This window comes from Polypterus senegalus, chromosome 3 (assembly GCF_016835505.1).
Source record: "Polypterus senegalus isolate Bchr_013 chromosome 3, ASM1683550v1, whole genome shotgun sequence".
Taxonomy (NCBI): Eukaryota; Metazoa; Chordata; class Cladistia; order Polypteriformes; family Polypteridae; genus Polypterus; species Polypterus senegalus.
Genome location: NC_053156.1, coordinates 16,068,576 through 16,091,362, shown reverse-complemented (window position 1 = coordinate 16,091,362; position 22,787 = coordinate 16,068,576). Strand labels below are relative to the sequence as shown.

The following is a 22,787-nucleotide window of genomic DNA, read 5'->3' as shown; positions in this document are numbered from 1 at the left end:
ACATGTCTGAGCTCATAGAGCTTATGGAGACGCAGAGGGCGGCCTCACACTCTGGGGGAGCAGAACCGTCCTCATGTCAAACCAGCCGGGTATGCTCCAAGACCTAGCCCCTCCCTGTACAATCCGGAGCTCGTATGGCGTCCGCGGCGCAAAACCGCTTGGGGCAAGGAGGAATGCAGGTGGAGGGCGAGGAGGGGTTGGTGTGCTCTGCTAATCCGCTGGCGGTCCCACATACTGGCGTGGTGATCCAACGGACACAAGACCACAGGTTTGTTCGACCGCAGCAACATTTCTATTGTTGCCCGCCGCTTTGTGCAACCGCAACAGTGGCTAAAATTTAAGACCGGTATAACCTGTGTCCACGGAGACATCCGCTGGTACAGGTCCGCCGCTGTGTCATCAGTTACGGAGGGTCAGTTCAGAACTCACCGTAGCGTCCTACCTGATCCTCCACACCCGGTGATACTAGGGCGGACTGGTCTAAAATCAAAAGCGGTGAGACACATACCACTCCCGGGGTTAATTTGGGCCTCGTTATGGACGGAGATAACCCGTCTCAAGCTGCCTCCACGCCGTGTAATCAGCCGGCAGAGAGAGACGGCGTCGCCCTGACTGACGTGGCAACTCCCGGCCGTCGCTGGCTAACACGCCATCCACCAACGACGCGCGGAGCGGAAGAAACCACGCCCATTGAGGTCGACGCTGACCCTCTCTCCGTGTTGCGGTTCCAATTTAAAGAAACGCCGGCTTCTTTTAGAAGGGAGCAATGGAATGATGACTCCCTGAAGTTTGTAAAAAATGCAGTGGTCCTTGTCACTGGCCAGCGACTAATCAGTCGATGCCACAGGGCCCCTACTTTGTGCTAGATAATGACCTCCTTTACCGTGTAGCAATGCATGACGGGCAGGAGACGAGGCTGCTGCTAGTGCCGCGCACCTTCCGGGGTCTGGGAGGTCTGCACACGCCCACCTCCTAGGTGGCCACCTGGGCACCAAAAACTCTGGAGCGGATCAAGCCCGTTTCTACTGGCCAGGAATTAATGAGGAGGTTCGCCGCTTTGGCGCTTCCTGCCCGGAGTGTCAACTGCGACAAATTCCTAGGAGGGACCGTGCTCCTCTGTTCCTATTCCACTGATTGACGCTCCTTCCACAGAATCGGGGTCGACCTGGTGGGACCCCTGGAGCCCTCAGCCCGAGGACACAAGTACATTTTAGTCCTCGTGGATTACGCTACACGATACCCGAAGCTGTTCCGTTGCGCAGCTACCTCTAAAGCCATCGCACGGAATTACTAGGGTATTCGGCGTGGGGATCCCCAAAGAAGTCTTGACAGACCAGGGGACCCCTTCACCTCGGAAACGCTCAAGGAGACTGCCAGATTACTGAAAATAAAGCATTTAAAGACCTCGTGTATCATCCTCAAACCGACGGATTAGTAGAGAGGTTTAATCAAACTCTCAAGCAAATGCTGCGTAAGGTGGTCAGCGAGGATGGAAGGAACTGGGATCAGCTCCTCCCCTCGTCCTTTTGCCTATCAAGTCCCACAAGCCTCCACGGGTTCTCCCCTTTGAACTACTGTATGGGCACAACCTCGGGCATATTAGATATTTTGAAAGAAGGCTGGGAAGAAGAGGCTCTTCCCTCCACAAACATACTGGAGTATATCGCGCAGTTACGCGATAGATTTGGAAAGATTCGCCTGTCCTTAAAAGTCACATGGAGGAGGCTCAAGCAGCACAGGCCCGTACTACAACCGCTGCACGCCTCTTCGGGAGTTCCGCCCGGAGATCGGGTCATGGTCCTAGTGCCTACCTCCCACTCTAAATTGCTTGCCCACTGGCAGGGCCCCTACGGTTAAGGAGAGGAAGGGACTGGTCGACTATTTGGTGAGTCAACCCAATCGCCGGCCAAAGGAGCGGTTTATCATGTGAACCTGCTGAAACCGTGGAAGGACAGGGACCCCGATCCCTCCTCCGCCAGCCCGCCACTCTTCGCCACACACACGACCTTAACTTCGCACGGACTTAAGTCCCAGACAGCGGCAGGAGCTGGAAACAGTTATCCGGACCGCTCGGGAGGTAGTCAGTGAGAACCCGGAAGGACCTCTCTGATTGAGCACAACATCGTGACAGAGCCCGGGTTGTTGTCCGAGAACGCCCGTATCGCCTTCCCGAGGCAAAAAGGCTGAAGTGGAGCTTGAGATCAAGCGCATGCTGGAGCTAGGTGTGATTGAGGAAAGTTATAGTCCCTGGTCCAGCCCCATTGTGCTCGCCGGTAAGCCTGACGGAAGTTGGAGGTTCTGCAATGACTTCCGCCGGCTTAATCAAGTCTCCCAATTTGATGCTTATCCAATGCCACGCGTGGGACGACCTCCTCGAGAGGCTTGGACAGGCTCAATATCTGACCACACTTGACATGACGAAAGGGTACTGGCAGGGTTCCTTTAACGGACTCCAAGGTAAAACGCGCTTAGTACCCCTAGCGGACACTGGCAGTATCGTGTCCTTCCATTTGGGTTACACGGGCTCCAGCAACCTTTCAGCGTCTGGTGGACAAAGTGCTTCGGCCTCATAACTCATACAGTGCTGCCTACCTGGATGACGTGGTCATCTATTCCAGCACATGGAAGGAACACCTACAGCATGTCCAAGCGGTATTACGGACACTTGGTGAGGCCGGGCTCCGGATTAATCCCAGAAATGCTTCTTGGATTAAGCGAGGCCAAATATTTAGGCTACCTGGTGGGTCGGGTACCGTAAGGCCACAGTGCTCCAAAATTGATGCCATTCTGAAATGGCCCGTCCATGAACCAAGCGGCAGGTCCAAGCCTTTCGGTTAGCCGGGTACTACCGCCGGTTTGTACCCGGTTTTCGGAGAGAGCGCCCTTGACTGATTTAACAAAGAAGAGGGCCCAACATTGTGGCATGGACTGAAAAACAGCGCTGCATTTGGTGACTTAAAGCAGGCCCTTACGCCCACACCTGTTTTGATGGCACCTAACTTTTCTTTGCCTTTCATCCTCCAGACGGACGCTTCGGACACAGGCCTGGGCGCCGTGCTGAGCCAAAGCGTCGATGGTGTGGAGCACCCCATCATGTTCCTGAGCCGGAAACTGTTGGACCGGGAGACCAGGTATGCTGCGGTGGAGAGGGAGGCTCTGGCGATTAAATGGGCGATTACTCAGCTGAGGTACTACCTGTTGGGCGGAATTCACCCTTGTCACGGACCATGCACCCTACAGTGGATGGCCCTCCACAAGGAGTCGAATCCGCTGGTCACCCGGTGGTTTCTTGACCTGCAGCCGCACAAGTTTTCGCCGTTCATCGCCGGGCGCTCCACGCCAACGCTGATGCCTTTCTCGGGTTCACGACCTCTCGGTTAGGTCGCCCGACCCGCCGGGTCTGGGCTAAGGGGGCCTTGTCACACACGCGCATGGGAGGCAGCTAAAGGGCTTGAGTGAAGGCAGTTCGAGGCATGCCGGGTGTGGCAGAGTGCACTGACTCTTTTCTCCTTGCCTGTAGACCATCCCCGGGATTTCACCTGGATCTCCTGACATCACTTCGGGACTGAGCCAATGGAAGTCGGCCACACCAGCTCCAGTCCCTCTGATGTCCCCTCCGGCTACGAGCCAATGGTGGAAGACCACGTGCCAGATCCATACGACCTCACTTCCTGTCTCCCCCTTTAAAACCTGCCCCTTTCCTTTGTTTTCTCAGTCTTGTTTTGGACTCGGTTGTATGCACTTCAGTGCTCTGTATTTTACAAGAAAACGACTTTGCAGCCAGGATACCACAATATACGGGTGGCTGCCCCAACTCTTTATCTGTCCATGTCTCGTTCTTGTGACAATATATATATAGTGATGTATGAGAGAGGGCGGCACGGTGGCGCTGCTGCCTCAGAGTTAGAGACCCGGTTCGCTTCCGGTCCTCTCGTGGAGTTTGCATGTTCTTCCCGTGGTTCTTCCTCCCACAGTCCAAAGACATGCAGGTTAGGTGGATTGGCAATTCTAAATTGTGTTTGGTGTGTGGGTGTGGGTGTGTGTGTCCTGTGGTGAGTTGGCTCCCTGCCCGGGATTGGTTCCTGCTTTGCGCCCTGTGATGGCTGGGATTGGCTCCAGCAGACCCCCGTGACCCTGTGTTCGGATTCAACGGGTTGGAAAATGGATGGATGGATGTATGAGAGACTTATTTTTTACTTTTTAGTACACTTTTTAACTTAATACAAGCAAGGCTTTTAAAAAGTATTCATATATACAGTGCTCAGCATTAATGAGTACACCGCCTTTAAAAAGTACGAATTTAATCAGAAGCTCAATGAACAAAAGAGCAATTTCCAAAATTTTCACAAGGCTGAGTTTTATTGAACACTTGTTTAACTCCGTAACATGAAATTAAGGTTAATAATATAACTCAGATCACAAACTCTTCAGTTTTACATGAATACACCCCGCAACAAAAACTACTACATCTAGTATTTTGTATGACCACCGTGATTTGTAAGGACAGCATCAAGTCTTCTAGGCATGGAATGAACAAGATGGCGACATATTGCAACATCCATCTTTTTCCATTCTTCAAGAATAACCTCTTTTAGAGCCTGGATGCTGGATGGAGAGCGATGCTCAACTTGTCGCTTCAGAATTCCCCACAGGTGTTCGATTGGGTTCAGATCAGGAGACACACTTGGCCATTCAATCACCTTCACCCTGTTCTTCTTCAGAAATGCAACAGTATCTTTAGATAGTTATGTGGTTTGGATCATTGTCGTGTTGGAAAAGTGCACGGCGACCAAGTGCACGGAGTGATGGCAGCATCTTCTCCTTCAGTATAGAGCAGTACATTGTTGGGTTCATGACACCATTGATGAAACGCAGCTCCCCAACACCAGCAGCACTCATGCAGCCCCACATAAGGACACTGCCGCCATCATGTTTCACTGTAGGCACCGTGCATTTTTCTTTGAACTCCTCACCTTTACGACGCCATACAGTTTTGAAACCATTAGCTCCAAAAACAGAGTATAGAGTCCCAGTAGTCTTCATCTTTTTCAGCATGGGCCCTAGCAAATTCTAGGCGTGCTTTTTTGCGGCTTCCTTCGTGGACGATACCCATGCAGGCCATTCCTCTGCAGTGTGCGCCGTATGGTGTCACGGGAAACGTTTGGCTTTCTACTGCTTTAGCTACCTGCGGTGAACTTGTATGGCGATTTTCTTCAACCCTTCTCATCAGAAGACGCTCCAGTCGAGATGTTAACTTCCGTGGACGGCCTGGACGTCTCTGTAAGATGGATGCACTTCCATCTTTCTTAAATTTTCTTCTTTCGACTGATATGTAAAGCTTTGCTGATCTTCTTGTAGCCCTCACCTTTTCTGTGTAAAGTAATGATTTCCTTTCTCAGATTTTTTGACATTTCTCTTCCATGTGGAGCCATTGCTGACAGCATGAAATGGGAAGGGCTTTTCTTTGTTAAGTATAGTCACCTGTCTGCGGGACACCTCTTAAATGAATCCTTAGACTCGCCTGTGGTTGAATGACTGTTCATTAGAATTTTGTAGTCTTAACTGTGGCTTTTCTCCTAAGACTATTAATTGGGGTGTACTCATTGTTGCAACATGGGCTTGAATGAATTTGTTAGGAAAATCACTTTTTTGTGTGTGCAAATTAACAAATCTTGTTTGCAATCAATGGCCCACATTTGTGGGAGTATGTTGTAGTACAGCATCTCAAAGAAAATGTTGATACTGAAAGGAAACTAAAGGTTTTCTGACAAATGTAGTGGGGTGTACTCATTTATGTTGAGCACTGTATATATATATATCTATACTAAAAAAAGACAAAGCACTCACTGACTGACTGACTGACTGACTGACTCACTCACTGACTGACTGACTCACTCACTCACTCACTCACTGACTCATCACTAATTCTCCAACTTCCCGTGTAGGTAGAAGGCTGAAATTTGGCAGGCTCATTCCTTACAGCTTACTTACAAAAGTTGGGCAGGTTTCATTTCGAAATTCTACGCCTAATGGTCATAACTAGAAGGTATTTTTCTCCATTAACTGTAATAGAGTTGAGCTCGAAAGCCGTGGGGGGCGGAGTTTTGTGTGACGTCATCACGCCTCCCACGTAATCACGGAACTGACTGTCAATGCAGTGCGTAGAAACCAGGAAGACCTCCAAAAGCGCTTAAGAAAACATGCATTATATAATTGAGAAGGCAGCTAAACAATAAGAAGCGAAAGGAAAGTGACATATACTACCATATTCATGAGTGCTGCTCCCTCGGAAAGAAAGCAAGGTGTAAACCTAAACTTTAAATTAAGTTCATAGACAGGCTACCGCTGCTTTCACATGCCCACAGGTAATGCGGGATACAAGTTTAATGAGAGGACGAGGATATAAACGAGAGTTTAGATCACTTTGTAACTAAGTTAAAATTGTAGGTGAAGGGTGTGCTTATGCAAATTCCGAGACTGTGTTTGTGGGGATTGACAGTTAAGGCGGGTGGGGGAGTCACGTCATCATCACCCCTCCCATTCATCTCATTTCACTCTGAGCTGAGCTCCATACTGCCTTCCTCAAGCAACTTCGCAGACTGCCACCAAATACTCACAGAAAATTCCACAAGTTAATACACACGCTGTCTCTCGAGTTTTTCCACACTGAATCCTCCAGGCACTACTTACAAAAGGTCACATTGACAAGCGTGTTACGTTATTTTTAAAATCTTTCCTTTTCTTAGCACAAGCACAGCTGAGAAGCTTCATGCATGTGCTCCATAACACGTTAAAAATAATGCATTTAATCACACTTTGCATTACAAGCAAAGGGAGCTTTTGTCAATGCATGATTTCCTGGTACACGGATTACATTGATCAGCGCATCCCGATTCATTTTACCCTCGCACCACCTTAGTTTGAGAAGAAGTATGAAAAAATATGAGGTTAACACAGAAAAACAGATCACCAATTCAAGCTTTATGAATAATCGATTCGCCATCAATAATTGTTTTGGTAAAGCCATCCTCCTTCCATTTTATAATTTTTCCGCCACTAGCCATGATTAAATGAACGGTAAAAAGTAAGAGCAAAGCGAGGGTGACTTATTTAGGAAGGAATATATATGACAGCAACACTCATGACAATGTCAATCATGTTACGCTATTATTAAAAGGTTTCCTTTTCTTTTCATTACTTCTTTAACACACTACTTCTCCGCTGCGAGGCGCGGGTATTTTGCTATATATATAATATATGAATTACCTCCAAAGAGCGCTGAGACTTTTGATATCATGAACGTGTGTACAAAGGGGTCTCCTGCCCAGCAAAGTCGATCAGCCAGCGCATGCATAGCTGTGCTGGCCTTTGAGACGCTGACTGCGCTTCTGCCTTAAGTCAAAGTGAGCACTTTTAATTTTTTCATCCGCCCCTGAGCTATAGCCCAGACAAGTGCAAACACGGACCCCTTTTCTACACCACGGCAAAATAATATTAAGGCGATTCACACTTTCTTTTGCACGTATACGATTATGAGGTCCTCACCTCGATTATGAAGATACGCACGAGTGGAGGACTCACAGTGCCATCACAGCCGATTAATGGCAGGGACGCCTCACCAGTCTACACAAGACCCACATGACTGTCGCCAAAAGGCGATCATAACGCCAGCGAACACATCTCTATACTATATAAAAGAAAAAGGCAACTTTCCTTTCTTTACACCTTTTTCCTTTTATCCCAAACCAAAGCCTTTCTCTCTTAACACTGCAGAGGACACAAAACTAATTTTCTTTAAATGCCGGTAAGGCACATTACCAGAGGCACAAATTTGAATGTTCACATAGAAAATGTAATTTCAATGTACCTGTACTTCTTAAAACGTTAATGTTTTACTGTTTAATAACTTATAGACTATATTTTATTATTTTTCCCTTGCACTCAGTGACCAAAGCTATACACACACATATAGACACATACAAACATACACACAAGTATATATATGTGTATATGTATGTATGTATGTATGTATATATATATACACACACATACATACATACACACACACACATATATATAATTTGTGTGTGTGTGTATGTATTTGTGTGTGTATATGATATAGATAGGTATGTATATATATGTCTATATCTAGATATGTATATAGATATGTATGTGTGTATATATGTGTGTATATATATATATATATATATATATATATATATATATATATACTGTATATGTAGACTCAAACCCATTATGACAGCAGCAATCCAAGCTGTGAGAAAACAGTAAAAGGAGGCGTGTCAGACGTCGTGGTACATTTTCTGATGCAGCTAGACGAAAAAACTTCGTGACGCTGCCGCCAAATACACAAAACAATTACTTTGACAATCATGTTACATTATTTTTAAAATGTTTCCTTTTCTTTTCATAACTTCTTTAACACATGACATCGCTGCGCGCGGTATTTTGCTCTATATATATATCACAGCGACACTCATAACAGTGACAAAACAATTACATTGACAATCATGTTACGTTATTTTCAAAATGTTTCCTTTTCTTTTTCATACCTTCTTTAACACACTACTTCTCCGCTGCGAAGTGCGGGTATTCTGCTAGTATATATATATAAACATATTATGTATCATGTATTATTTTCAGGCAGCATGGTGGCGCAGTGGTAGCGCTGCTGCCTCGCAGTTAGGAGACCCGGGTTCGCTCTTCAGGTCCTCCCTTTGTGATGTTTGCTTGTCCTCCCCGTCTCTGCGTGGGTTTCCTCCCACAGTCCAAGGACATGGAGGTTAAGTGCATTGGCAATCCTAAATTGTCCCTGCTTGGTGGGCTGGCGCCCTGCCCGGGGTTTGTTTCCTGCCTTGCGCCCTGTGTTCGCTGGGATTGGCTCCAGCAGACCCCCATGACCCTGTAGTTAAGATATAGCGGGTTGAATGGATGGATATATTATTTTCAACTTTTTAGTCTTGAAACTTTTTCAGATATTCTCGAATGAAATGTTCTAACCGATACTAGCGCCATCTATTGGTGAAATCTTGAATTATTGTTCATATGAAAATTTCATTTCTTAATTAACATCAATTAGTAAAACTGATTATTGATTCGTGTATTGTCATCGGAAGTGAGTGTGTGTGCAAGATTTCAAGTCATTTGGACAATAGGAAGCGGGTTAAATATCGATTACAAGATTTGTACCAGACATCAAACAGGTGAAGTTAAAAGAAGTGTGGTTTTAAAAAGGCAGAAATATGCATGGTGAACCACAAGGGGGCACCACAGAGCCACACAATATCACCCAGCACAATTCTGAGTTGAAATGAAACATTTGTGTTACTCGTCCCGACACCTTCTTTATAAAAGCACCAGCTACAAAGCTCAGCAGAGTGTCGCCCACTGCCTCCCGACTCGGAGCGAACTGCTTCTGGTGTCACTGGAGCATTTCCAGGTCATGTGGGTACCCAGAGACCCCTGACAGGGCTGCATTGCCTAATCAGGTTCAAGCTGAGGGACACTGCCACCTGTCATATGGGGGACTGAACTGCTCCCAGGATTCACGTTCCTCCAGGCCATCCATTGTGGCCTCCTGGCTGGGTAAGAATTCATCCTGCAACCCGGGCCAGGATTTCTGTAGCTCCCTCCACGGTACCCACAGCACCACTTGGCAGACTGATTAACAAGACTGCAGACGTGTAATTCCTCTCAGGATGGTCAATAAGGACACCCTACTCCTGTGCTATTAACCAAATGGGGGGGATTTTTGGACTCCCCCCCCCTTATTTGCAAATCTAACTAACGGTAATCCAGTAAACTCACTAATCCGACACCCCACAGGTCCTAAAGACTCCAGATCTTTGATGGTCGACTTATATTTGGTAGCTTCACACCAGGACAAGGTTACTAAGATTAAAGGGGATGACCAGGAAAGGAGTCCAAAGCAGAAATCAGCCCAGATGTTTGCCTTTATAAATCAACATCCAAGAATCCTAACAAGGAATTCAAAAGCAAAAGTCAAGAACTAGGAAACCTAAAGAGCAACAACTAACGCACACACAAGGGAATTGCTTGCTAGAGAAATCCGCCATCTTGGATTCTCACAGCATGGCACTGACAACGTGTTCCACGGCGGGTGTCATCGTGTCATGACGGCGGCGATAGACAACACGGAAAAAACAGAGCGGCAAAAAAAGTGACGCAAAATATTTTCTGGTAAAAGAAAACGATTTCTATGATGAGAAGAAGGGCGAGAAACAAATCAGATATGGCAGCTCAAAAAACACCCTAAGTGGAAATCAGAATTAAGGGAATGTAAACCTTACATTTAATAATAATACAATTAATAATACATTTTATTTATTTATAGGCGTCTTTCTAAACATTCAAGGACACTGAACAACAGATAAAACACACATTATAAACAAAACTAAGATACCAAATTTTAAATCAGACAGAGAACTTGTAGTCAGTAGTAGAGAGAAAAAGCAGTCTTAAGCAAATGAGTTTTAAGTTTAGATTTGAAAAGTGAAAATGATTCAATAGGGTGGCACGGTGGCACAGTGGGTAGCGCTGCTGCCTCGCAGTAAGTAGACCTGGGTTCACTTCCAGGGTCCTACCTGTGTGGAGTGTGCATGTTAAATAGATAGATAGATAGATAGATAGATAGATAGATATGAAAGGCACTGTATAATAGATAGATAGACAGATAGATAGATAGATAGATAGATAGATAGATAGATAGATAGATAGATAGAAATGAAAGGCACTATATAATAGATAGATAGATAGATAGATAGATAGATAGATAGATGTGAAAGGCACTATATGATAGATAGATAGATAGATAGATGTGAAAGGCACTATATGATAGATAGATAGATAGATAGATAGATATGAAAGGCACTATATAATAGATAGATAGATAGATAGATAGATAGATATGAAAGGCACTATATAATAGATAGATAGATAGATAGAAAGGCACTATATAATAGATAGATAGATAGATAGAAAGGCACTATATAATAGATAGATAGATAGAAAGGCACTATATAATAGATAGATAGATACTTTATTAAGTGTAAATTCCCATACTCCAGCAGCAGCTTACTGATATTAAATTAAAGAGTGATAACAATGCAGGTATAACAGACAATAAGCCAGGAGGGTGGATTGGAAGCAGTAGGTTTGCTGGTGAGGTAGAGCTGGGGGTCCTCAGCATAACAGTGGTAGCTAATGTGATATTTGCGAAAGATATTACTGAGAGGAAGGAGGTAAATAATGAAAAAGAGGGTCCCCAGGACAGAGCCCACCTGAAGTGACAGCGGTGGGTTGGGATGTGAAAGTTTTAAGCTGAACAAACTGAGTGCGGCCTGAGAGGTAGGATCTGAACCAATGTAGTGGTGTGTGGGTAACGCCAATCGAAGATAATCTGTTGAGACGAGTCGTGTGACAAATAGTGTCAAAGGCCGCACTCAAATCAAGAAGGATGAGAATAGGAATTAAACCAGAATCAGCGACCATAAGGAGGTCGTTAGTCATTTTAACAAGTGCCGTTTCTGTACTATGGAGGGGGTGAAAACCAGACTGGAATTGTTCATACAGATTATTTTGAGATAAATGAGAGTGAAGTCGAATAGCCACTATTTTTTCAAGAATTTTGGAAATGAAGGGTAGATTAGAAATGAAAATATGCAAAAGACAAAGGGCGCGTGAGTGACGGTGCAAGTGCCAGCGGCGTACATTTCATTCCTCATGTACTGTAAGTGAATTTCCACTAAGCTGTGGTACCTGAAGTGGGGTTAACCTGGTATTTCACGAAACTGGCTGAGGAAATGTTCTGCTTATTTGTGGAGGCATTTTTTTTTTCAGAGGGTTGCATGTGTCCATCAAAAGATATTGGAGCAAAAATTGCCAATTGAGGGTCAAAATTTGGAGAAGCAAACGTGAAAGGAGACAGAAAACGTTATACTCAAGTAAAGTTGAAATATAAGTGCTGCTTATATGGTAGCCCTCTGCCATGCCACCTACATCCCATTCCATTACTCCCAATTTTAACCTGTCCCACCCAATCCCAATCTTCCTCACCCCATCCCACCTTTCCTCTTCTCGCCCTAGCCCACCCCATTCTAACCCATCCCGTCCCATCCCACTACACCCCATGACTGAATGGTTGAAGAGATGCTTTTCATGGTGGTGGTCCCTGATAAGCACAACTGATGATTCTTCTGGATGCTCACACCCTTGTCATTTTTAGTCTCAGTTGTGGGGTCAGTTATTTCGCAGGGTGCCGCAGTGCTTAGCTTGTTTAAAGCTTACATGTGGTGTTTTCATGTCCACCTCCAGTTTGAGTCCCACATCTCAAAGATATTGGCAATAGCCCTGATACCACCGTGTCATGTCATTGCTCCTGCCTTATGACTGGTGCTGATGGGATAGGTTTCTGCCTCCCAGTGCCCCAAACTAGACAGATGGATGGACTTTGTTCACATCAGCAAGACAGTGAGATGCTCAGGTCAGACAACATTATGACTTATGAGGTGGAGATGTTTCCACCTGACCCACAGACAGTGTTTGAATTTTACGAACTTCCTTTGATAGCCCAGCTTGGGAGAGGTACCAGGTGACCCCAAACCGGGTGACACTCCGCTCATTCCTTACCTGAAGATCGGTGATGGCCATCAGCTCCTGCCAGTCGATATCCATTTCCAGCTCACCTTGGTGCAGGTGTGTGACCCTGTCTCGGTCGGGCTGTAAGGCCCCCGGCACTGCCATCATCGTCATCCCGGCATGGTAGCTTCCAGGTGGCACCAGCCCCTGCTGAAAACGGGGATCGACACGATTAGGTGTGGCATGCCGTGCCCAGCAGGACCCCCCAGGCCGATCTTCTGTGCCTCGGCTCACCTGAGGGTTTCTCCGAGCTGGCAAGATGCAGTTGGCTGACTCACACATTTAGGATGGCACGGGTGACCTGCAAGGACAAAGCAGTAAGGGGGATTAGTTTAGGAATCGGGAGCTGCTCCCCTCACTCCCCTCTTAAAGTTGGACAGAAAGAGTGACAGAGCCCACCACCCCTGGTCATATTTGAAATCCTGCCATGGCGTTTCAGTAAGAGGAGAGAGCCAAGTGGGAGGCGTCACCCACCCAGTGGGCTCCTCACCAGCGGCCTGCCTGCTCCATGGCAGATAACAGTATCAGCAGCCGGGCAGCCCTGTGTCGCCAACTGACAGTTTTTGTGGCTTGCCGCACAACGTTAACCCTTTGAGATACTGAGCTCACTGTGGCCTGCCAAGACCCCTAAAAGTCTGACAACCCAGGAAAATGGAAGGGTGGGGTATGGGGGGGCGAAGGGGTGGTCACCACTTTTATAACAGGGTGAACAATGGCCTGCAGAGAAAAATAAAGTCCAGCAGCTCGGGGGTCCTCAAGCATCCAAACACCCAACGGTGGTCAACTCCATCCTGGGGGGGCTCAGAATATTCATTTGCAGCAGAACCCCCTTAAAAAAAGAAGGGAATTAAGGCAGCAATGAAAAGTCTTCACCCCCCTTGGAAGTTTTCACTTTTTATTATTATACAACTTTGAATCCCACTGGACTGAAATGGGCTTTTTAGCGACTGAATTTGACTCTTTAATGTTACAATGAAGACAGATCTATGACAAACATCCCTTGTGGCTTTCAGGCGGCCACCGGCCTTGGTCCGGTTGCTTTCTCTGTCGAAGTGTTCTTCACAAACAACGAGTCCATCATCACTACGCAACGCGCCTTCTGAACGCACTTCAGCACTCCGTCCCAAATCGGAAAGCAATTCTAAATTTAGACAGACGGGTACAACAGGCTGTCCTCGGACCGTACGAACAAACGCCTGAACACATCCAAGCTGTAAGGGCGTCCATTTTGCAGTCTGCTAGACGTTCAGCGCGCGTTTGCCTTTGGCATTTCCAACACTCATTTTACATGAGGACCTTCATTTCCATCCAAACAAAATGATGTTAGTGCAGGAACTCACTGAGAGAGCCGTGGAGAGTTGTGTGCGTCAACATTCGGAAAACCGTTCATCGAGATGCCATCGTCACGTGACATCATTTCCATTTGAACGGCTGCGTAAATAAGCAGAACTTTCACTAGTGGGCTGAAACCAACCCTCGTGAACTTCATCAGAGACCCCCGCACAGTCAGCACACGTGTCTCAGTTTGGTGCGCCGTTACAGAATTTGGCATTGTTGGCCCATAGTGGAGGGAGAGAAACGGTCACCGTCACTTCAGAACGTGACATTGAAATGCGAGAGAGCTGGCAGAAATGGCTGTGGCGGATGCCTGGAGCAACAGCTCATATGGCCTGAGTGGAGATCCACGCAAGTTTTGCAGGAGATGTTAGAAAGACTCTGGACGAGGACAGGCCATTCAGCCCAACAAAGCTCGCCAGTCCCGTCCACTTATTTCTTCCAAGGAAACATCAAGTCGAGTTTTGAAAGCTGAACTCAGCTGAGTTCAAAATGTCTTGCAGCTCATTTTACATTTGAACATTAGAACAATCTGGACGTGAACAGGCCCACCAAAGCTCTCCAGTCCTGTCCACTTAATTCTTCCAAAATAATATCAAGTCGAGTTTTGAAAGTCCCTGAAGTCTTACTGTCCACCACACTGCTTGGTCTCTTTCTTATTCCAGGTGTCTATTCTTCTTTGTTTAAAGACAAACTTCCTAATGTTTGTGTGCCATTCACCCTTCACAAGTTTCCAGCTGTGTCCCCATTGAACTCATTTTAAAGTCACTGTCTGATCCACTGGACTACCTTTCATCATTTTAAACACTTCAGTCAGGTCTCCTCTTCATCTCCTTAAGGCTCAGCTCTTTGAATCTTTCCTCATCACTCATCCCCTGTAGCCCCTCTTCGCTCTTCTCTGGACCTTTTCTAGTGCTGCTATGTCCTTATTGTCCTTATATGTTTCTGGGGAAGCTGATCTCCCTGCGCGGTTTTGTTATTTTATCCACTAGATGGCAGCAGAATACTGTTTCAAGAGTTATCTGGGCCTGCAGTGGGCTGGCACCATGCCCAGGGTTTGTTTCCTGTGTTGGCTGGGATTGGCTCCAGCAGACCCCCGTGACCCTGTAGTTAGGATATAGCAGGTTGGATAATGGATGGATGGATGGAGTTATCTGGGATTAACACCATAACGTGGACTGTTACACGTCACCTCAAGTCTGACTCAGGCTTAGCCGTAATTACATACAATTCCAATCCCGAGTCATTTGCAGGTTTAACACCAAGGATAGGCTGGATTGGGGGGCATACGCTGATGGCAGTGCATTGCTGCACCGACCACACGATGAACCACCCAGATTGGGATCGGAGTGCAGCCATGCGATGCGTGACACCTCAGCACCACACTGAATGGTGTGAGGCTTTCCTTAGGGGGCTAAATTAATCCGACGCAGAACTTTGATATGTATGAGTGGCACACACAATAAGGAAAATACTGAGGATATGAAAGAGGAAAACAACAGACGTTTTGTTATGAATTCCGAGAGATCACAAGCTCAAGTCTGAGTGTCTGGGCTTGCGAGGGTCCTGATAACAACCAAGAGCCTTTAATGACCTCGTGGGCACAGCCATGGGCAGTGTGTCTGTCTGTAGAGAGAGTGTCGACCTTGTCACCTCGGCAGTGACATTCCTATGAAGTCAGTAGATGGATTGGGAGAGCATGGAGGGGGTCATGAAGTCGCTGGAAAGGAGTGTGTGGGGCTCCTGATATCTCTAGAAAAGGACGAAGGTCCAAGTCTTTAGTGTCCTGGTGCTTCCTGTTTGTGAGACATGGACGCTATCTAGGGACATGAAACAAAGGCTGGACTCCTTCACGTGTGTCTCTTCAGAGAGTCCTTGGGTGTTGCTCATGGAGTCCCGACCTGCACTGTGAGGGAGCATCAGTTACGGCACTACGGCCAAGTGGTGTGATTACCCGAGGGAGATCTGGCTCATTGTTGAGGACCCAAGTGGCTGGACCAGGCCAAGGGGATGCCCACATAACACAGATGGTGGGACTGGACCGCATGTCTCCCTGGGGAGTTGCCAACCAGGATCCCGAGCTGTTTCGTCATGTGGTGGGTGTACCAACGCGCTGTGGCCGTGCAGGCTCCCCATCCTGACCTGACCTGACCGGACAAGCTCAAGATTCAATTATAACATTTATTTCTACAGCACACGTTTCATTAAAATGATGTTGCTCAAAGTGCATTACAAGATGTCCAAGAACACCCCAAAAAATGCCCACTTGGAAGGGGAAACCATCAAAGCCGGCCAGTAAGAATCTTTATAAATAAAAACGATTTACTCTTTAGAAAAATGAAAGAAGTAGGCAACAACAATCTAAGGTGAACAGAAAACCAGCTCGAAAAGTGGCCGAGAACAGCGCAAAATGATAAAAAACAATAATTCACGAATCACAGATCACACCCACCAACTCCCAAGCGCATTCGAAATGAACCGCAAGGTGCTTGTTCTTGCCTTTATAAATAGTCCCTTGTAGTGATGGACGGGTGGCCCTGCCTCTTGGGGAACCACCCCGCAAATTGGGAATAAAGCAAATAATCAACAAAGTGTGACATTAACACAAATGAAAGACTCAAAAATGAACAGAAACGACATCAAGCAAGGATCTGAACCCCAGCCAGGCTGAACTAAGAACACGTGAATTAGGCGATTGAGCCAAGTCACGATAAAAACTTTTTTTAGTGCATGCCGAGTTGCTCTTGTTCAGAATATGAATATGGAAAGAGGACAACTCAGGACGACGTTTTTGAGCTTCTCAAGTCCATTTTATGATGGGGCAGTTCTGCATTTAGGCTTTGATGGCTAACTAAATACGAAGAAATCGGAAATCTCAGTGACTGGAAAAAATGGATATAACGAGGGTATTAGAAATAAACTTGATGCATTGGGCTTAAAAGTCAAGACGGAGGTAAAGAATTTAGGGGGTGATTATTGACTCGGACGTGAATTTTAAATCACATATTAATCAGATCACTAGGACAGCATTTTTCCATTCAGAAGAAGTTCGACTCCTTATAACACTGCAAGATGCTGAAAAATGAGTTCACACTTTTGTTTTTAGTCAACTAGATTACTGTAACGCACTCCTCTCAGGACCACCCAAAAAAAGACATCAATCGATTACAACGAGTCCAGAATGGAGCTGCTAGGATCTTAACTGGGAAAAGAAAATCCGAGCACATCACCCCAGTCTTAGCGTCACTACACTGGTTACCTGTGCCATTTAGAATTGACTTTAAAATCCTGCTGATGGTTCACAAAGCCTTCAATAATCTGCTCCATCCCGTATCCCAGAATGCCTCTCACCTTACACTGCAACTCGTAACCTTAGATCTTCAAATGAGGGTCTGCTTAGAATTCCAAAGACGTGGTGAGGCGGGCGGCCTTCTGCTGTTAGGCACCTCAAATCTGAAGAGCTGACCGACAGAAATTCACCAGGCTGATACGGTGGTCACTTCAACAAACTGATAACAACTCATTACTGGAACATGGCTTACTCAGAGCTTCATTTTAGTGTAACCCTGATATTCTGGATATGCACTGAATTATCATTACCATCATGGCTCCCCAATCCATGCTAACTCCTACTTTCTCTGCTGTTCTTTGTCCAATTTTCTGTGTTGCTGATCTGCGCCCCCACCACCTGATCAGGGTGCCACGCAGCCCCACCATTGATGGACTGAAGGCCTGAGGTCCACATGACCAGCATCATCTAATTCTTCCACATGAAGCCTGAAAACCATGAGGACTGACTGAGATCATTGATGTTAGGGGGGCTGAGTGGTCTCGTGGCCTTTTTTTTTCTGTTTTTTCTGTCCTCCTGGACATCAGCCCATACTTTATCCATCCATCCATCCATCTTATTTTTAGATTTTTTTCTTTTTTTCTTTCTTCATCTTCTAAAGCACTTTGACTTCACTATTTGTATGAAAACATGCGATAGAAAGAAATGCTGCTGTTGTAATTTGATGCCGATACAGAGTTGTGATTTCTATTATTTTGAAATCGTCCTGACAAAGTTATCAAGCATGGCTGCTGGTGCCATCTCCTGTAATACTCTGCTGTCTCTCTGAACCTTCTGAGATCTGAGGATGCCTTCCACAATCCGCGGTTTAGCCTTCAGCTATCGGTAACAATGACAGCCTTACGGATACCCACCGGTCATCAGAATCATTAAGAGGGGGGACCTCAGACTTGTCTGAAATATAATAGGAATTCATCAGGCTGATACGGTGGAGCACTTTAAAACACATTACTTTTACATGGCTTTCTGATAACGTCACCTTCATCTAATCCTGATACTCTGTATGTTCAATTCATCATAATAACTATTCATGGTGGCTCTAAAATCCGTACTGACCCCTAATCTCTCTTCTGTTTCTTTTTCCAGTTTTCTGTGTTGGCGTCCTGCGCCAACACCACCTAATCAAAGCACCGTGATGTCCCTCCATTGATGGATTAAAGGCCAGAAGTCCATGTGACCGTCATCATCAAGTCCTTCCATGAGAACCCCGAATACCATGAGGACTGATCATTTATGTTAGGAAGAATGCCCAAAGGGGCTGGGTGGTCTCGTGGCCTCGGACCCCCTGCAGATTTTATTTTTTTCTCTCCAGCCGTCTGGAGTTTTTTTTTGTTTTTTCTGTCCTCCCTGGCCATTGGACTTTACTTTTATTCTATGTTAATAAGTGTTGTCTTATTCTAATTCTTACTTTGTCTTTTATTTCTGTTTTCTTCATCATGTAAAGCACTTTGAGCTACATTATTTGTAGGAAAATGTTATTTGTTAAATTATTTGTCCTTGAGTTCTCAGAAAGGCGCCTCGTATCAATAAAATGTATTATTATTATTATTATTATTATTATTATTATCCATCCATCCATTTTCTAACCCGCTGAATCCGAATACAGGGTCACGGGGGTCTGCTGGAGCCAATCCCAGCCAACACAGGGCACAAGGCAGGAACCAATCCTGGGCAGGGTGCCAACCCACCGCAGTAGTATTATTATTATTATTATTATTATTATTATTAAAACCGGATGCTGCCTCCAGTGTGCGTTGCTGTAGGGATCATATTAGGTGGATGGCGAGCAGCTCTGCCCACAGAGTTCAGTTTTTGTCTCATCAGACCGGAGGCTCTTTCCCCTCCATGCTCTCAAATCCCTTAAATGCCGTCACACGCCTTTTACCTCAAGAGTGGCTACCATTCAACTGCTCTGATTGCTGGAGTGATGCTGAGACGGCCATCAAATTGACAGGTTACCCCATCACGGTAGAGGACTCCTGATGCCCCGTTAGATTGGCATCAGTGACAGTGCCTTTGGCTGGGAAGCCTACTCTAGAAGAGTCCTGATGGCCCCAAACTTCTTCCGTTTCACAATTCCTGAGGCACCTGGGGGCACTCCATGTTTTACAAATGGTTTCAGCCAGAAGTCTACGCGACCATCATCATCAAGCCCTTCCGTGAGAACCCTAAATACAAAGAGGACTGTTTTCATTTATGTTAGGTAGAATGCCCAGAGGGGACTGGGTGGTCTAATGGCCTCTGAACCCCTGCAGATTTAATTTTTTCTCTCCAGCCGTCTGGAGTTTTTTTTTTTTTTTTCTGTCCTCCCTGGCCATCGGACCTTACTCTTATTCTATGTGTCTGTTATTTTTCTTTTCTTCATCATATAAAGCACTTTGAGCTACATTTTTTTGTATGAAAATCTGCTATACAAATAAATGTTGTTGTTGTTGTTGTTGTTATCTCTCTTCTCGGTGCTCAAATGTGGCACTTGGTGCCCACAGCCCATCTGCCAAGTTGTTTTGCCTGCCTAAGGTAAAGTCATCCCTAATGGAGGATCGCAGGAATCTTGGGAAAGAGGGGTCCTTGTGTCGGTTTAGCGCTGTTTCAACTTGTTTAATGGCCAAATGGGGTCTCCAGGACTCTAAACAAATCCAGATCATATTATGGGATATCATCTACTGTTGAATTCTACTCCGTACTTCTAAAATTTTTATTTTTATACTGTATTGAGGATTTGTTCTGTTCTGTGTATTGTATTGTATTGACCCCCTTTATCTTTTTGACACCCACTGCACGCCCAACCTACATGGTAAAGGGGTCTCTCTTTGAACTGCCTTTCCCGAGGTTTCTTCCATTTTTTCCCTACTGGGGTTTTTTTTGGGAGTTTTTCCTTGTCTTCTCAGAGAGTCAAGGCTGGGGGGCTGTCAAGAGGCAGGGCCTGTTAAAGCCCATTGTGGCACTTCTTGTGTGATTTTGGGCTATATAAAAAATAAATTGTATTGTATTGTATTGTATTGTATCCCATTGCCCCTCGATCTCTGATCAAGGAGATCCAGCAGCATTCTTTCAGCTTAAGGTCTGGTTTATAGTTCACACTCAGAAAGCGGACGCGCACACATCACAGCTGCCACGCATTCCCAGCGTTCATTTGACGCATCCCCTGAGCAGGTTCTCAGAAATTAACGCGATGCGTGCGCAAGTTGCAGTACCAGCAAAAAGCCAAGGGGGCGCAGTGTGCTAAAAGTCAGAACGTGACGTCAGAGTCTCTGGTTACTGCCTACAGGTGACAGTGAGCTGCTTTGAGGATCCAACAGGACCGATGAACGCGCTTCGATGTTTGATATGGTGAAGCAAAATGCTAACAAACAAATGCATTTGTGGTGCTTTTATAGTCAAGCGTCTCATATTCGCCATCGCAATGCCTCAATACATTTTAAGGGTCTCACATACCATCACAACAACATCAGAATGTACGGCGGCATATTTGAGCCGCAGAGGAAAAATTATTAGAGACACAGCGAAAAGGTGTATTTTGTGATTAGACTGGAAATTTCGGCTTAAACCGCGGTGGGCTGGCACCCTGCCCGGGGTTTGTTTCCTGCCTTGTGCCCTGTGTTGGCTGGGGTTGGCTCCAGCAGACCCCCATGACCCTGTAGTTAGGATATAGGATGGATGGATGGATGGATTTCGGCTTAAATCTCGAAATGTCCACTTTAATCTCGTAGTTTACTTTATCATTAAAGCAGACCGTCGTAAACGTCATCTTAAAACCGACCCAGTTGTTAATCGCTACGTGCTGCTGGGGTTTCCTCCTGAACTGACAGCAGCAGCAGGCAGCAATCGCCACACAGGACACATTAAATGTTTGATATTCCAGCTCTCTGCACATTTAGAATCCTTAGATTTATACTTGATGTCACTTTCATGATGAAATGCATTAAAGTATGTATGTTACATTTTACAGATAAATCGTTAACTTCATTTAAATAATGAATACTGTTAATAACCTTGTGTCTGCGTGGGTTTTCTCCCATAGTCCAGAGACATGCAGGTTGGTGCATTGGCGATTCTACATTGTCCCTAGTGTGTGTGTGTGCCCTGCGGTGGGCTGGCGCCCTGCACGAGGTTTGTTTCCTGCCTTGCGCCCTGTGTTGGCTGGGATTGGCTCCAGCAGACCTCCGTGACCCTGTAGATAGGATATAGCGGGTTGGATAATGGATAGATGGATGGATATTGTTATTTCAGCTTAGGATTCCTTTACAAAATTTTATATTATTATTTTGCTTAGAAAAGGTGACGTTTTATATATTTTTTATTATTTTTTTCAGTTTAGTGGTCTTTTTAACTTGTTTCTTTTAGTTTACAGCTCTTTTTCATTATTTCTTTTAGTTTAGGAGTTTCTGATATTTTTTTTCTTTATTTCACTTTAGTCCTTTCTTATTTACAATGGTGATGGACAGGCTGACAGACGAGATTAGACAGGAGTCCCCATGGACTGTGATGTTTGCTGATGACTTTGTGATCTGTAGTGAGAGTAGAGAGCAGGATGAGGAGACCCTGGAGAGGTGGAGATCTACTCTAAAGAAAGGAATGAAGGTCAGTAGGACCACCAAGACAGAATACATGTGTGTAAATGAGAGGGAGGTCAGTGGAATGGTGAGGATGAGGGAGTAGAGTTGATGAAGATGGAGGAGTTTAAATACTTGGGATCAACAGTACAGAGTAACGGGGATTGTGGAAGAGAAGTGAAGAAGAGAGTGCAGGCAGAGTGGAGTGGGTGGAGAAGAGTGTCAGGAGTGATTGGTGACAGACGGGTATCAGCTAGAGTGAAAGGGAAGGTCTACAGGACGGTAGTGAGACCAGCTATGTTATATGGGCTGGAGACGGTGGCACAGGAGACAGAGCTGGAGGTGGCAGAGTTAAAGATGTTAAGATTTGCATTGAGTGTGACGAGGGTGGACAGGATGAGAAATGAGGACATTAGAGGGTCAGCTCAGGTGGGAGACAAAGTCAGAGAGGTGAGTTTGTGTTGGTTTGGACCTGTGAAGAGGAGAGATGAGGGGTATAATGAGAGAAGGCTGCTAAGGATAGAGCTGCCAGGGAAGAGAAAAAGAAGGTTTATGGATGTGGTGAGAGAAGACATGCAGGTGATGGGGGTGACAGAGCAAGATGACGAGCACAGGAAGATATGGAACAAGATGATCCTAACAGGAGCAGCCAGACGAAGAAGAAGTTAATAATTACACATGTGGGGGAGCCGTAGCGCTGCTGTCTCCCAGTCCCTGGTGTTCCCTGCCTGGAGTTTGCATGTTTTCCTGGTGGGTTTTCCACACTGGGATCTGGTTTCCTTCCAAAGACATGCAGGTTTGTGGATTTGGTGACGCTTTAATAACACCAGTGTGTGTCTGTGTGTCTTGTATTCATCTTGTGATGAGCTGAT

The 22,787-nt window shown here is 45.7% G+C and overlaps 1 protein-coding gene across 5 annotated transcripts in view; it reads right to left on the bottom strand.

Annotated features, from left to right (window-relative positions):
- Positions 1–22,787, bottom strand: part of nfe2 (nuclear factor, erythroid 2) — a 65,799-nt gene that overhangs the window by 10,777 nt on the left and 32,235 nt on the right. The window contains exons 2-3 of one of the 5 annotated variants that reach the window (XM_039746694.1): positions 12,913–12,979; positions 12,670–12,828 (exon numbers count right to left, since the gene is read on the bottom strand). In XM_039746694.1, coding sequence (XP_039602628.1) covers positions 12,670–12,828; positions 12,913–12,960 — 207 coding nt within the window. In that variant the 5' untranslated portion in view covers positions 12,961–12,979. Of the gene's footprint in view, positions 1–12,669; positions 13,028–22,787 lie in introns of those variants that run through there. The other 4 variants (XM_039746696.1, XM_039746695.1, XM_039746697.1 and 1 more) reach the window with 4 other exon arrangements.